Below are 17,831 nucleotides of genomic sequence, written 5' to 3' on the forward strand. Positions count from 1 at the left end.
GCTGATGAGGGCCTGGATGATGGTTCAGCGCGTGCTGATCAGGAGCCACTTGAAGATTTGTTTGAGGATCTTAAGGGTGTGGACACAGGTGACTGTGTTGACTTGGCTAGCCCTCGAGAGTTGGCTCTCCACCACTATTCCTAGGTTCTTGGCTTGCATTGCTGGGCAGGATATTGGCCTGAGATGTGCTGGCCACCTGTTGGAGTTCCATAGTGAGGTGTCCTTCCCGAAGAGTACCACTTCCGTTATGTCAGTCAGTGACCTTACAGTAAGCTTGACATGCTCATACCACATATCCAAAGCTTTATGTGGTTCATATTTGTGTATGTCTCTATTTTTATTGAAGCATTACATTGTTATTTCCAAATGCTATACAGGACCAATTTAGAGGAGCTAGATAAATATATGGCTTCATATATACATCTTAAAGTTTTGCTCTATAATTGTGTTAACCTTTAAATATCTGTATGTCGGTTTTCAGCAGACGGGCAAAAATATTTTCATGAAAAGATGTTTTCTATGTTAATTTGTTTCTAGTGCCAAGATGTAATAATTGAGGTATTTTTTGGACCAAAATATAACAAATATGTTTGTGCTTATGCCTCACAGGTTTTAACGTCCAAAGGTTTAGCGTCACCTACACAACGCTACATTGATAGCAAAGTGGTGAAAACGCGAGCTGAGGGTGAATGGCTCTCCTTCGATGTCACAGAAGCCGTCAAGGAATGGCTCCATCACAGAGGTACACAGGACTATTTCCTCCCACAGGCTTATATGCATCTTATCAGTAACTTCTCCTCAAATTAAAGTGCTGGCACACAGATCTCAGTGCTTGATGGTCTCATGGTTTGGAATTTAGCTCCAGCATTGAACTACAGGGAGAACAGTGGCTGTCATTCTACATTATTATGTTAAGCTGATGTTTTAATATGATGAACCATTAATCAAGACATCTGGTGTACTGTATATAGCATTGATTTGAAGTTCAAAATCAACTTAGTTAATTAACGGGAAGTGAGAGGAAGTCAAAAACCTGTATGTTGAGGCTAACTTAAAATAGATAAAATGAGAAAGAAGTAACAATTTTATCTGAACCACACTTTCATGCTCCTTAGGCTGACATTGCACAGTATAACTCTTGTTTAGGTAATGATTTAACCTCTTTTCTGTAACTGTAAAAAATGTCCCTAATGTTATATATATTTTAATACATTGCTAGATAAATAGTAAAATAAAACAATATTTTACTTTTGCAACATTGTGACATTTGTCAGCACTACACAATGTGGCTGGACTTTAATGTACTGTGTGCCATTCAGGGCCTTCTATACAGCCGCTCTACAGTCTAAACAGTGCCACCTTAACAGTGGGATAAGAGAGCTCAGCATAGTTAGAGCCTAGATGGAAAGACTGCCTTTCAGAAGCTTCTACCGTGGCATGTTCATTGCTAAGAGAGCAATAGAGGGTGCAGTGCAACATAGCTGCCTATATGGCACATGTGGCTTCGCAAAGTATCAATATATAAAATACAAAAATAAAATTAATGGCCACATATTTGTTTGTCAAGTTGCCTCTTCTTCGACATATAGTTGTGTATCTAGCCACTTACATTTGGTATTTTTCAGCATAAGATTCTATTGTAGTTTTCCCACTGAAAGTTGGTGCTATGCTCATAAGACCCATAAGCATTGATGCTGGGGAACAAGAACTGAGGGGATTAGTGGCCTGCAGCACTAATTTTGCCACCCACTTAAGTAGCCTTTGAAACGTGTCGCAGGCCAGCCATTGCAGCCTGTTTGTGCAGTTTAAAGCTGCCATTTTGACCTAGTAAAATAAACCTTTAGCCAGGCTTAAACCTTCCTTTTTAATACATATACATCATCCACAGGGTAGGCCCTAAACAGCCCATCGAGCAGTGTGCAATGTATTTAAAAAATTGGACATGTACATTTAAATTTTACATGCCCTAGTAGTTAAAAGCTCTTAAATTCGTTTTTCACTACTGCAAGGCCTACCTCTCCCCTTAGGCTAACATTGTGCTACATTATTACATTTATTAAGTGATAACTTTTACTTGAGAGCAGGTAGGAATGTCGAATTTTGGTGTCTAACAAATTGTAAATTAAAGCCCTCTTTATTGGTAAAGTCATATTCAAAATCACAATTCTGAAAATGACACTTTTAGAAAGTTGGCATTTCTTGTCCCAAACATTTGGCACCTACAGCCTGTTCCTGGGTCACATGACTGGGTGTAGCTGACAGTTGGACTGGGGAGGCAGTAAACTTCAAGGACTTCAAAGGTAATTCTCTAGCAACTTACCCTACTTCAAAGTGGGCACCAGGTATACATATTGGACCCTCAGATACTACTCTTCAATACATCTTTGGACCTGTGTAAGACTCAGACGTACTGCTGTGCTACTCTGCTGCCCTGCTGCCTGAGAGAACTGGACTTGCATCTTGAACCCAGATGGACTTCAAGGGGTAGTTATCTGGGCTCCTGATCAGAGACTCAGGTGACAGAAAAGCTCCAATTACCTTGAACCCAACATCTAGATCTACTGTGAGTTCTAACCACCAAATGTTGCCTCCCTAGTTCTGGACCCTTGGAAGTGGGCCTGAAGGTGCTCTGCTAGCCCAGATGTGGTTCTGTGGTTGGTAACGATACATCATGATGCAAATACTCTCAGCCCCACTGAGTAGCAGCCGCAGCACTATCCATTTCATCCTGCAGTCTCCTTAGAACTGCCACTGCATGATGCATTATGGATGCAGTCCTTCGCATTACAAGCCCTTTGTCAATGCCATCCTCGCTGATGATGCAGGACTCTGCATCGCTGCTCTGCTGCTTCTTTGGAAAAACTGGTGGGAGATGCATCTTCGACGCAGAACTTTGCATCGCAAGCCCCTCATCAACGGCATCCTGGATGACAACATCGGACTCCGTATCATTGTCTCACAGCTACTCTGAACCACCACTGTACAACACAGTGGGATCTTGCAATGCTCCTCAAACCAGGATTTAAGGGGAAATTTTCTTCAGCTAGCCCCCTGTGTCTGTCACATGCTCCATTGTAGTTGGCCTGAAATTGTGACTTTGTCCTGATCCGGTGTGACCAGATAAGCACAGTTGGAGCTTAATGCTTCTAAGTGCTATTTTTACCTAAAACTTTGAAATTGCATTTTTACCAGTTCTACTGATTGTATTGTTGTTATTTTGCTCTCAACTAATGTATTAAATTTTTTATCTATTTTATCTAAATTGTTGTGGGATTTCTCTTGCATTGTATTTTCACATTATTATTGTTTGAAGTGCAGCATAAATACTTTACACATTGCCTCTAAGTTAAACCTGACTGTTTTTTTGTGCCAAACTACCAGAGAGTTGAGCACAGGTTAATTTGGAATTTCCTTGTGTTTCACCCTGACAGAGATCGTGGTTGGTGCTTGAGTAGGGTGTCACCCTTCTCAGCCAGTAACCTAATTTCCAACAAGTTGTCACAAACTCTGTGCAGCAGTCGGTACTTTTGTTGCAGGCATATGTGAAACCCCAGTGCTCATGCTTTTTCACAGATTGTTAGTGTGAGCAAGTATACAGCTCCAGCTCAGACTGTGGGTCTGCAACAGCAGAGGCCTCATGAGGGAGTGGAAAACTATCCCTCCCTCCAACTGAAGGCACACATGGGTATAAATACCTCAAACCTTCAACTGCAAGCTCTGTATTTAAGCCCCTATTGTTACATTTGAGCAGCAGTGGAAGCATAAAAAGCAGTGTAAGAGGCTCCTGCTGTTGCTTTCATTCAGTCACTGAAGGAGAAAAACAAGCATTGGCAAAGCCAATCGGTTTCAGACATGCAAGAGCTACTGATTTTGTCAATGTCAATGTGTTTCAGCATTGCATGGCTAGAAGGTGTAGTGTAGTTCCTATTTCCCTAATAGGCTCTGCACATTGGAATAATATACACTATAGGCTTGGTATAGGACTGAGGTCGGTATGCTCCTATCGAGTATATCAAACTCAATTACTTTGTGCCAGCTAGCCCAGAGACCACTAGAAACTCCTTGTAAACAAGACGGGATTCGTTTCTGGCAACCGCATAAGCATGACAACTTTGTTTCCCTTTAGAATCGGAACACTCTCAGAACACTCTCAGAATCGTGGAAACAACAGATAACAGTTTCACTCAGCTAATCGTGCATGTTTAGTTTCTACAGAGTTACACAGAAAGATTAGATGGGCGTTTCAATAAATGGATTTATTGAACAGTCTTGTTTCTCGTGTAAGAGATATGTGCTGTTACAATCAGTATGCAAGATAGATTATGTACAGCGTAAGCAGCAGAAAGAAATAGTATTGCTCAAGCATTGTCTTCTAGTTATGAAACATATTCATATACATAAATAACACAAGCTAAAAATGCGAGTACTCATAAGATGCTTCTCTAACTAGGTCTACCCCAGTGTACCTAACCTAAGTGTAGTACAAGTTAAGCAGTAGGTGCTGTATTCTATAGATGGTCTAGTTGATAGATTGCTATAGTACAATATAGAGTGGTATGCCAAGAGTCCCTCTAGGTTCTAGTTAGCTCCATACCTTTAGAATGAGAGAGGTGGGAATCTCTTTCCAGGTCTCGAACTCTAAAACCCAGTGAAGGGAGTCAGAACACTGGAAGCTGGATTCCGTGCGAGCAGGGATGACAGCGTCTCTCATCAGTGCGTCAGGCCGGGATACGGGCTCCTCTAAAGTCGAGGTCTCCTCTAACTTGCTTGGGAAAGGGAAGGTATTTGTATACCTAGTAGGTGCCTTGGAATGTTAGTATTGACATAAAGTCGGGCAGAGGAAGACGTCAGGAATGAACCCTTAGGGAATAGTGGTTCATGCATAATAAATGAGTTCTTGGAGAAATCAATAATCCTGTGCTAAGGAAACTCCCAAGAGCTTAAGGGTCTGGTTTCTAAGAACTCATTGTGACGTTGGATGGACGGATATAGGTGACCATGCCTGTATTTGGATAGCATGGCTAATGCCTAAATAAGGACTGGGATCTTATGGCTGTATAAGGGCATGTTTTGGAAAACCTATACACGGACATCAAAGCGGAAAACAACAATGGTAGTTGTTCCCCAGGCAGCTGCAGCACCCAAGTGCCCGCTGCTGATGCGCCATTACTCTTTCTTGTAACCGCGATTATACATGAACAAGACATCCCAAATTAAATTTACCATTTGATAGAGAGCAAAACACAGTATGAAATGTATCAATTCCTTTCAACAAGTGCTGCCTAAATTACCTAGTGTCATCATGCTACTTATTTTGTTCACCTTTCAAGAACAGAACGTACCATCTGATTTAGTGCAATTCATACTTATGACTTACATGTTACACAGGCATGCCAACTGCAGGCACTCTACCCACTGAGCTATCCAACTGACTGGAAGTATCATGGGCAACAAATCAAAATGCAGAGATCATTGCATGCAGAGATTCAAATTCAGGAATCCTTTATTACATCTATTCCCTCTTCCTCCTACATGTTTTTTTGTGGGTCACTGTTGTGTCTATCTGACTTGACATAAACATGGTATATTCTGACCATACCTCCCTTCCAGTCAGTGGACTGGATTTACAATGACAACCTAGAGGCCAGTTCAAGAAAGTTGTAAGCCAGCTCATTAGGTCACTATATTGTTATCACTGGATCACATGGCCGGTTCCTGGCCGGGCCAACTCAGCCCTTGGATGTTCTGAGGTTGATAAAATGAGTACTGTTACTTTGTGTAATGGTAATCAATTCTTGCTGTACTTAGATATATTAGCCTTAATGTGTTATATAATAGTATTATATTATTTTTGTACCACTGTTGTTATTGTGGTTCTCACAAGGCTTAGAGACTGTTCATGAGCAAAGTCCCACCTTGGTGACCCTGGTATTTTGCAGTTTTCCAAATCTGAGTAATGTGACTTTACTTGGGTGCTGGCATCAACATCTACCAAATCTACATCTCAAAGGTGGGGCGCTATCGGTTGAAAATGCCTTTATTTATTTTATCTTGCAGCAAGCCTTTTACTGAACATTTGCTTTTAATCTTTAATTCTGCTACATAACAAACCATGGTCTTGCTTATGTACTTTGTGCTGTATTCTAAACCACAAAACGCTCACTATACAAATGCACTCCTGCGCCCAAGAGTGCTGTTGGTGGCCTGGAGTGCTTTACAGTGACCATCCAGTGAACCGAAACAAGCCCTTCCCAGTCGGTTTTATTTGTAACCAGAAAGCTTGGTATGGTGTGTTCCTGTTTTTTGTAACTATCTCAAAGGATGTGGAGGGGGTGAGAATGAGCGAGTGAACTGCAGCTGAAACAAAGTGGTCATGTGAACTTTCAAGGCAATTGAGAACCATGGAGGTGATTGCTGACTTTCTGGCTCTCTCCCCGTGAATGCTCTCCTGGTAAATGAAAATCATGCCGTTGCTTGAACAACAAGATAAGAACATGATTTACAGGCCTGTTCCTTTACGGTTGGAAAAGCACAGGGCCATCAGCCATGGGACGTGGGAGGGAGCAAGCAACAGCGGGAGTAGGGTGATTGGGGGACGGAATAAGAAAAAATGCAGAGTGGGGACGAGCAGTTTCACGATGGTCAGAAAGAACAGGGCAAGCAGACACGGGGCGCAGAATAGAGAAAGTGACAGCGGGAGCAGGGGGATTGGAGGAAGGGACAAGAAACCAGATAAGAACATGATTTCTAGACCTATTTACAGAAATGGTGCGGCACTCAGAGCGTGTGAAAACATGACCGTTCCTGAGGTGAGCTCTTAAACAAAGAAAAAATAAGTTCCTAAAATGGTCATCAAATGGGAGGAGTGGAAGGATAGTTGTAATTGGTCTCTGCTCTCTGGGAGGGCTAAACACAGGAAGAGGCATGATACATACATGCCATGGACAAAAGATTAAGAGAGCCATGATGGATCCACCAAATGGAAGGCCTATGGGCAAGCTGAAGCCCACAAAGTATATACAACATTTTGTATTTCGAGACTGTGCAAGCACTGTCTAGAGCATAAACCAAACAATTGTTGGGACCCACTGCAATTTCATGGTTTTTAATGGATGGCTCAACAATGGTATGTTACAATATTTATTTGTTACTTCTTATTCTTTTATAAATACAGAAGCAATCTTCAAATCAATGTCAGATTAGCCTTGGTAGGGTTACTATACTGTCCATCCTTACATGGTAAGAAAATAAGTGGCAAATCACAACACGGAGGAGATAATGGCATGTACCTCACTGATTTGAGATTATTTTATTCTCTCTTTCTTGATGCTTTTTATTTTTTTCAGTATGTAGCCCCATGTTTATCTTCCCCTCCCTATTTCTCACCCTAGGTCCTGTCTACTTTGGCTCCTTTGTTACTTTTCTATTCTGTTTTTTAATTACAGGGTCAGTATCCCCACAACAGTGCCCTCTTTCTAGGCCAGATACATGCCCTTGTTTCCTCCTTACCTCCCCTATTATATTTTTGATAAGTAATATTTACAAACTGTTGGAATTTGAAGTCAAAATTTCAAGTGTTAAGCAAATACCAGTGATGCACAGATTGTTTGTCATTTGTGTTTCTTTCTTAATTAATGTTGAATGTGTTTTTTGTGCAATTATTATTCCTTCATGACAAAATACATTTTTTTCACATGGACTTATCATTCCCATTTTCTTGCCTTGCAGACAGAAATCTTGGATTCAAAATAAGTTTACATTGTCCTTGCTGTACATTTGTGCCTTCCAATAATTATATCATCCCTAACAAGAGTGAAGAATTGGAAACAAGATTTGCAGGTAAAACTGATTAATTCTGGTGTTCAATGTCATCATTTAGTGGGATCCTGGTTTTGTTCAGTGAATGAAACAAACACCACTGTATGTGCAAGATATAGATTACATTTATTGATTACTTATATATAGTTTCTAATATCTAGAAACTTTGTATAATTACTGTTCTGGAGCCTATATATCCTCTGCAGCTGCTGTGCTTTCCCAACCACACCCACCAATTGACAAAGGTGCCCACATACTAGCAAGCAAAACCACCTTAATGTTTCTGTAGGTACTCCAGAGGTTTGGTTTTTATTCAGCAGCTCATGCCTTCCAACTCCTGTGGGAGTCATTCTCAAGGCAAAAGTCATGATTACTTTTTCCAACCAACCATAACTGTTAATGGCCAGAAGCCAGGCACAGTGGCTTCTGGGCACATGTTGGGGTGAGGTCCATGCAGGGTGTTGTCATGATGTTGCACCCATTTCCATTCTGCTCAGGGCTATAGGTTGAGTTCCGCTGAAGTTGGACATGTGCAGGAGTTGGGTGCCGGTCAAAGTACACAGCAGGGATTGGGCAGAACAAGAGGCATGCATATGTAACTTTAAAAAAAGATCACTGGAAAGCTCAGTTAAAATATAGTTATGGTTTCTTTTACTCTTGATTTATTGATGTGTGTTGAAAACAAACTTTGAAATTCACACAAAGCATGACAGTTAAAGTACTGTTACTGTTATGAACTAAAACAAAAAATACTCTTAAATCTTTTTAGTTATGTTTAACTTGCACACCTACCATGCAAACTATAACTTGCACACAAAGTGCAATGCTTAAATCCTCACATGTATACCAATGAGAAAAAACAACTTCATTAAATAACAAATCCTATGCAAGTGAAGAAATCATACTTTAGCCACAATTGCATCATTGATAATGTTAATGGTAACATCATATGACAACACCTGTGAGATGATATATGTCACTTGTGATCTGTCACACTATGGTTGAGCTCATGAGGGTTGTATTTGGCAGTTATGGTGTGCAAGTTATACATTGCAGATCTAATCATAGTTTGGGAATTTTATGGTTTGTTTTGGACTTACTAGCATTGGCATGGATGTGCATGCAAGCGATCTCAAGCGTGATGTGTCTACATAAGGCAACTCAATGTTTATCTTGTTTTATTCTCAAGGTATTGATGACAACATGTTAACTAGTGGGGATCTAAAAACATTAAGGTCGAATAAGAAAAAGCACAGTGGAAAGACCCCACACCTTCTTCTGATGTTGTTACCCTCTTACAGACATGATTCACAACAGCACAGCCGGCGGAAGAAGCGAGCACTAGATGCAGCCTATTGCTTTAGGTAAACCCAATTTTTTTAAATTGTAGTTCATAAATGTTTTAATGTAAGTAACAGTTGCTTGGCAATCTTGCAAAGTAGTATTTGGATCTTCTAATTGACTCATAGGAAAAGAAAATTAAATTTTGTTACTGCTTATTGTGATAGGATAATTCAAGAGCCAGTCTGATGTACAAAGGACTCTGCCATTATATCTTTCTATTACATAATATTAGGATGCGTGTCTGTATTAATGAATCACACATTTATGCTTGGGATGTGTCCCAAGGAGTTTATGCATCTAAGCTGGAGTCATTAAATAGAGGATCTTGTGTGCAATCATTAACATGAATAGAATTGTTTTTTGCACTGTCAGCCAGTGAAGTCAGCTAGTGAAGACATAGAGTGGTTGATATTATATTCATAGCAGTAAATTCACCATTGAATTGCTGGCTTAATTATAGTCCTTACTTGACTCTTACAAATTAATCCACATAGAGAATGGGTGTCAGTTAACATTTGGCAGCCTGATAGAACTGCCAAGATTTAGCAGCTCTCCCGCTCCATCAAGCTCATGGTTCCGGCACCTAAATTAGTTTGGAGTGAACGGTTTCCACTTGAGGAACATAACCTTGCTTCACTAGTAGAAACCCTTGACCTGTCCGTGACAGGGCCACTAGTGCATAGTAATGGTATACTTAGGTTAGGACATCCGCTACGAAGTTTCTCTGCTTGGAAACCACCATATGCGGCAAGTGGTTCCAGGGCAAGGAAATCAAACAATCTCCCTGACGTGTAATAAGAAAACACACTGGGATTCGTGGACATTGCCTTTTGATTTTATAGAAGCATACTCCTGCTTTGAAACAACATGGCTCTTGCTCTGCAAACTTTTCCAGCCTCAGTACAACTGTAACATCTGCTACTGCTCTGAAGAAAGTGAGATTCCGAGCAGGCAAATGGCAATCTCACAAAAGGACAGGTGATCCTCAACAAGAGAAGCAGCGGCTATAGTCTTACCTGAAGGGCTGGTGGGCCACCCGCTAGGCTCTAAAGGAGCCTTCATGTTTCAAGTTTTCAGCCTATATAGACAAATATATTTTCTGTTTATATGTGCTGCCAAAAAGTCGTTTTTGATGTCATTGCCATGTTGAAAATTCCATATTAAAATGGCCTTCCTCCAACAATACGCATAGATGTCTTAGTGCTTTATACAATCATGGTCAGAGGCCTGTTGATTACAGCTAGACATCTGGTGTACATGGTGCCAACTATTTTGTCAGTAAAGCTTCTAACTTGTACAGATTCAGCTTCATAAATTAGCTGACACCCACCATCTTTCCAATAGATGTATCAACATCTATTGATTTGTAAAAAAACAATATTCATATAGCTTCAAGCAATTCACTCGCAACTGCACCTAGTGATAAAAACAGCACTGATAATTGGTTCATATTCGTACAAAGTAATTGTAGGAACGTTGGAGCTGTTTTTATGGTTACCCCCCCCCCTTTTTGCCTAGTGCTAAGCTGTTATTGACCGGTCTGACTGGATCCTGTAAATCAGGACCCCCGTCTCTCTGCTTTCTCCCTTAAATTGTTGTGGTTAGTACTTAGGTACATCCTAGATTGGATACTGGGGTTCCCTTATCAGTCCCTAGTATATGGTACTAAGGTACTCAGAGCATAGGTACCCCAGAGGTCCCCCATAGGCTGAAGCATGCATTATGCCACCCATGGGAGACCATTCAAAATGCAACTACAGGCCTGCCTTTGCAGCCTGTATCAGCAGGTGCTAGCACCACTTACGAAAGATATAGATTTTTTATATCTAGGGTATCTGCAACAAAAACCTATAAGTCACACCTATAGCAGGCCTTATCAATCCTGAATTATTAATGTGTGATTATTTATTGTCATGTATGTATTATTGTGGGTGGGAGAAACAAATAATGTCCATAATGAGTCTGTGTTTCTGTGTGTGTGACAAAAAGTTTTTTTTTCCAAATAAATAAACTGTGGGTAACATATACTTGTTGGCAACCGCTGTTATTAAGTAAAGCGTGTGCATGCGAGTGTGGTTTTGAAAGAGTATCAGTTTTGGCATTTGTGTTTTGTGTGCATTATCAATCCTGTAGGCAGGGTGCTTGGTTCTAAGTGTGAGGGTGCCCCTGCATGAGCAGGACACCCCTACAGCCGGAGTCCATTCTGCCGGGTTGTAAGTGAAGCAGCTAATTACACGATGACCATCTCAAAATTTACTGCAACGAATCCTATCACGTTTGGTATCAAATATGTTGGAATCATACCCCCAGACTGTAAATGGTATGGGAGTATGATCCCAAGCACTGGAAGAGCCCTCTATTAAGCTCCCTGTGCTCCTGGTGCAAGTATTCTAGACCTGGACAGCACAACATGGCTGATGCAGACCCGAGACCCGATCCTGCCCTCCTGCTGCTGAGCCAAGCTCGAGCAGGGTAAAGCAGAACACTAGGTATCCTGTCACAGGGAGGTGTGACCACCTCCCAGACAGGATTAACTGTATTGGGGCCAGGTGGGTGCGATTGCCAGCATCACTCAGTGTGCATGAGGGGCACATTGGCGCCTCCTTGCATATTCCATTTCAAACCAGTTCTGGGAGCCATTGGCTCCTGCTCTGGTGTGAAACTGGACAAAGACCATGAGAGGAACCTCCCCCCTGTCCAAACCCTTCCATGAGATGGTCCCCTGAATCATCCCAGCCCTTTCATTAGGGTACTTAAGGGCTTACCTTGGTGTAGGTCCATAGATTCGGCATGGGACACGATTCAATTCAGACACCACATCAACTTCTACCCTTATAGGCACTCTGGACGTTGCTGGACTTTTTTTGGGCTCAACTTCGTCCTCCTTTCAGTCTGCTGCATCATCCGTGCCTGTGCACCATACATGAACCTTCCAAGGCCTGTGGGCATCCAGGATACCTGAAGGAATCTCCCTTTAAGTGAAGGAGTCACTTCCCTGCATCTTCAGGCACAGCAACTAAGCTGATTGGACTGCTGATCCTGAGCTCCAACGGACTACGAAAGGTTTAAAAACACAGGTGGTGAATCTCCACAGCTCTCGAGGCCTGCCCTGCCCTCTCACCAAGTTTGAGGCAGGTATCTCTTGTGGGAGCTGAAGGAACTGAACCCCTGTGCATCGACTTGCCATTGCAAAGGCTTTGGCTTCCTTCCACCAAGATCTTTGGGCTCCACATAACCCACACCTCAAGCATCTCCAGTGACCAAAGTCTTCGTCCACATAGCATAATTTTCACTGTTGCCTGCATCTTTGGTGAGCTGATCGAGTTCCTCTTGCGACTCCAGTGCCTCCAGCCTGTGGGTCCTGATGATGGCCACCTTTGTTTATTTTGGGCACCCCAGATTGCTCGGGGCCTGCACTGACTACCCTGCTTGTGGTGAGTCCCCTGGACCTTGCTGATCCCGACATTGCACCTTCTTCGACTTCTTATGTTGTTTGCAGTTGCCAAGGATTGTTGGTGCTCCCGACAGACACCAACCCCTCAACTCTTGACATCCGATGTGGAACAGCTCCTGTACACCTCCTGGTCTTCCTCAGCATCGCCTGGTCCTCAGAGCTGTAGAGTCAAGGTCACCGTCAACTCTCCTGGAACTCCTGACCTTGGTGGACATTGGTCTTTCAGGTCTCTGAGTCACTCTTGAGTGACATAGACTCTGTCCCCTCTGCTTCAGGTACTTCTCATCCTGAATCCACCTTCGGATTCCACCAGACACTTTCTCCTTCTCCAGCAGTGCCACTTTCTTGAAGTCCTCCATTGGGCTTGACAGCAGCTTCTGACACCACTTCACACCTATGCACCCGGCTTCCCTGATGGAGGTAATGTGGGTACTAGGGTATCCAACAGTGGGGTAGCTCTCTAACCTTCTGTCTTCCATGAAGTTTCCTCAGGGTCCACTGGTAAGGGGCCTTAATCTTTAAAATTACAACCGCAACTTACACGTTGATTTGTACAGGGAACACGGTCGTGTTCCCACACAGCACACGATCTCCGTGGGGCTCCTAGTCACTCACCTTGGGTGGTTCCTTGCATCCCTGGCACTTCTACATCCTCTGAACATTGCCTTGACACGAGTTGTGGTTCTTAAACCACTTTCTTAGTGTATGGTTTGTTCCCCCCTGGGGTCCACTGTGTATTCTGTGCTATTTCTATACAAAGTATTGTGTGCATTTTGTATTTCTCTGTGTAGGAGATATTTGTACGTATTAGGGAGTGTTATATAATGAATACATATTTTTATAAATGCATTTTGTGGTTATCTTTCACTTAACTTTACCTATAAGATTGCATTCTGCTAAAACAAGCTGCTTTACATTTCTTCTGGTCTAAGGCTGAAGGCTGCTTTACACAGCTACCATTTAGAGAGCTATATAAGGTTGTCTAAGACCTCTTAAATCACCATAAGGGTTGTCTGGACTGGTGCAGGATGCCCACTTACATTAGTGGACATCATTTACCAGGCCAGCCTCTCACAGTAATGTAATAAACTCCCACATCAGACTGCATTTTGAAAACATTAAGTTAAACTGTCTGGCTTTGGTCCACATTCAGTATGTCATTGTTTTTTGCAGAACTTGTGAAAGTGTCATTTCATCTAAACACTGATTTGTTATAACGTCAGGTGACACACATCTGCCACTAACTACTCAATATCTGCATGTCAAGGTTTAAGAGTAGACAGTCCAGATTTTCATCTCACTAGTTCAGACCAGTTTCATATTGGATTTTGGAAAATTCCCACTGGATTTTGTAATGTAGGCTAAAAGTCAGTGTTCAGTATCCTACTGAATTGACCACTGAATTTACACCAGGTTATCACAGGAGGTCCTGCCAGACTGCCGGAGCATCCACTCTTAAGTCAAGAGTTGATCCAATGATCAAAGGAGCTCAACCCAGCTGATCATGTGTTTTCCTTCTGCAGGAACACTGGCTCCCTGCTGAACTCTGATAAACACAGCTGATCTGCTGTGAGCAGGTATACAGGGTGCTAGACCCCAAGAAACTCTACAGGCAAATTATCTAATCCATGTGCTCATAGTGTAGCACATTAAATTAGAGTTAGGCTGGTAGTCTGCTAGGAACTTTCAAAACACGTGAGAACTATTCATTTCATCCTCACTGCTAGCAAAATGCACAAGTGCTGTGTTAATTATGTTCTGAGCTGTTATCATTCATGTACTAAGCAGCAGAAAGAAACTGTTTAAATAAATAATTTTAAATATACAGGGTCCGATTCAATTCTTGTCGAGTGGCCGATTTCTCTGCCAGGGTGATGGGGTAAACTACTCCATTGCCCTGCCAGAGTTGCCGCCTGCATCATTTATAAATATGTCTGCTGGTCCAGTGGACATTTCTAACATTGACATGACTCTCCGTTGTGGCAGTTCTTGTCAATGCATTATAAGTTTGGTGGACGTCCCTATCAATATGTTGGAGTGGTACATCAAACTTACAATTTTATTTTTATTTTCAAAAAGAAAATCCCAATGTGGTATATCTTTTTGAAAATAGAAAAAACAAGCCCCACTCACCATGGGAGTTTCCTCTCATGTCGTCTTTCCTCCAAAGGCGAGAGAGGCATTTAGCATTTTTCAATTCCCCTTACTGCCAGGATTCTCCTGGCATTGACGAGCATTGAAAATTAACTGTATGTTCCCCCATCTAAATTAGGTGGGCAGACATACAGCTAAATTTCCAACAGCTCTTACTTTGTCAGGTGATTGTAGAGGTTTGCTCATGGCAGAGACAAAATAGTCTCCGCTGTAGTCAAATCTATGGACCGCCAGACTTTTAGACCAGGCCCACAGTGTCTTTTCTTAGTGCTATTCTTGAGTGTGCTATTCTAAGAGCAAAGACAGGTTTGAATTACCACTGCGCTCCTGAACCCTTCACAGGACTGTTAGCAACCCAGAAAGCACAAGTACACATTGTCAGGAATGCTCAGTGGGGTGCGTTGGGCTGCAGTAACCTGGACTTCCTTACTCAGTGGTGGTGCATTGATCTAAATCCCTGCACTGCATAGTGGAGGTATCTGAATCCTATAGGCCTGGGCTCCAGACCACAGTTTATGTCTATAACAATGAAAGGGATTTAGGGCTAGATGTGCATACATTAGAAATACCGATTTCCAAATTGCGTTTCTATCTGAATCACAGTTATGAAATCTGTGCTCCCTATGTATGAAACTCATTCAGTTTCATTTAGGGATACCTTGTGGGTTGCAAATCCACCTATCTCGTAAATATTAATGCGGTAGTTTGCAACCCCTCAAGAATCACAGCCATCACAGGGATGGTGGCCTGCTGAGGTCAGCAGACCGCCATGTCTGTGATAGTTCTTTTCTAAAAGCAGCCTGTTCATCTTAGAGGAAAATGGGATACGTTTAAAAAAGTAAAAAAATGAAAAGTTTAAGTTTTATTTTTTTAAGAGTGGGCAGTGGTCCATGGGAACACTGCCTGCTCCTAAAAAATATTTTTCACCATTCTCAAAGGGGAAAGGGTCCCAAAGTGACCCCTACCCATGTGCCAATGGGTTACCACAACATTTTAAATGGTGGTAAAGAATTACTTTCTTGTAATCCAAATTCTGTCTCAAAACAGTAATGCATGCCATATCGATCTGAGGTTTGGAAGGGATGCCCAAAACACACCCCTTCCAAATGCCATATGCAAATTGTGATTCGGTAACAAGTTACCTATTTGCATTTTGTACATCAGAAAAAGCATTTTTCCAGTTGCAAATGAGCAGATTCTGTGAATCAGGCTGTTTTCAACCAAAAAAATGCTTGGTACATCTGGCTCTTAATCTTCATTATTCTAGCACTTGAATGCTAATTTAAACCAGGCACTCGAGGAAGAGTAGATAATAAACTGCTTTGCATGCAACTGGTAAATTAAGTAAAAAATAATGCATGACACTACACATATCCCCTGTATCCGTAGACAGTCCAGAATTACAAACCTAACGGCCAATGTAACAAAGAGTTTTACCTATAATGTGTCAGTGGTGAAATTCGTTGATACATAAGGGTCTGTTTCACTTATGTATCAATGCAAATCCCTATAGACACAGAATGAGTAAAGCCCTTCTGCCATTTGACATGTCATTTGAGATGTCATCCGTGATGTCATTTAGCAGGTCATGATTTATGTAATATGTGAGATCCTAAGCACGGTGTGAGGGGGAAAGTTATAATTAGCTCAGTAAACAATAAGTGGTGAATTTCAGCACTTAAAAAAACATAGTTTTAACCATAAAAGGACTGAAAATAAACCATTTTTTTAAACATTCATTTTGACTGTAATTGGGGCTGAGGTTAAACCATATCAATTGGATTACATAATACAAGTAAATTTGAAGGTAAGCGTCAGAGCATCTTGAAAGTGAAAACGTCTGCAAATTGTTACTGGCGGGTTTATGTTGTTTGCATTAGTTTATACATCATTTTTTATTAGCAGCGAAATCCTTTTATTAGTAGCAAAATCCTTAACATGAGTGGACTACTTCTGTTTTTGCTTTTCAGGGTCGTTTCTGGGTTTGAACCTGGAAAACTCATCTCTTGAATAGTTACTTTTTGCAGTCGTGTCCTTTCCACTATACATGCTAATCAAAGTTACACTTTGTGAATGCCCGAGACAGTACCAAATATTACACATTGGGAATTTTACCCATCAGTAGTTGTGCATATTTTTCAGACTTCTCTGATAATTACTGTGAGATACTGTTATGGGGCTGTTCCCTAGGGTTCAATCCTGAACCACCTGAGTTAGTGCGCCTAAATAAAGTGATTTGTTTGAGGAGAGGTTGATAAATAGACACAATCACCATATTTGCAACCAGTGTATTAAATTACTTTAGTATTAAATATATTGGCTCTGTACCTCCTTTGATCCTGATGTCTTAAAAGTAGAAATGACTGCTATCAGAAGCACTGACTTGTGAAGCAGCTGTTTCTCTCGGCTTCTGTACATTGAAGAGCTGGGTGGTTTACCTTTTTCGGCTTGCCCTCTTTCATCAGTTCATGCTATTTTGTTTAGTGCATTTGCTGCTGTTGCTGCCTTTGCATCCGCCAGTAATTACTGGAAATCCACACCTCATAGGTAGCTTAAGACATTCCAGCCAAAGCGGTACTTGCAACAGGCTGTTGAAAGGTCTTTATTCTGGCACCAGGTGCAGAAAATGATGATCCACAGTGCATGACTTGGGGGTTCTTTGATCAGTCAACCATTTCACTACACGTTTACCAAAATGGGCTTCTCTGCCTGACACAGTAAACGACAAACAGTAAGAAGATGCAATAGTAAGAAAGACAGTTTTTAAATGCAGCTCTAAAATTCTGTAGTCTCCTAAATACCCTTCTAAATACTCTCAAACATTTTTCAATTAATGTATTTTTTTACACAAATTGATGATTAATCGGTGGGCTGCGGAAATTAGTGAACTACGGGCACCAAAACAAAGTGACGTGTAATTAGACCTCACAGCATTTTGACCATTCATGCAAGTTTATCGCAAACATATGGCTGTTTTTCAACAGCAAGATAAGTTGCTTTACACACATATGCAGTGATGGGACCGGAAATTCGCCAATCTCAAACAGGCAATTGGTTTAAC

General features: G+C 41.6%; 1 protein-coding gene across 1 annotated transcript in view; it reads left to right on the top strand.

Annotated features, from left to right (window-relative positions):
• The window catches only part of TGFB2 (transforming growth factor beta 2), a 408,754-nt gene that overhangs the window by 360,160 nt on the left and 30,763 nt on the right, over positions 1-17,831 (top strand). Inside the window, exons 3-5 of the mRNA XM_086927910.1 lie at positions 610-742; positions 7,729-7,839; positions 9,008-9,182. Of these exons, the coding sequence (XP_086784036.1) occupies positions 610-742; positions 7,729-7,839; positions 9,008-9,182 (419 nt within the window). The remainder of the gene's footprint in view (positions 1-609; positions 743-7,728; positions 7,840-9,007; positions 9,183-17,831) is intronic.

This window comes from Lissotriton vulgaris, chromosome 6 (genome assembly GCF_964263255.1).
Source record: "Lissotriton vulgaris chromosome 6, aLisVul1.2, whole genome shotgun sequence".
Lineage (NCBI taxonomy): Eukaryota > Metazoa > Chordata > Amphibia > Caudata > Salamandridae > Lissotriton > Lissotriton vulgaris.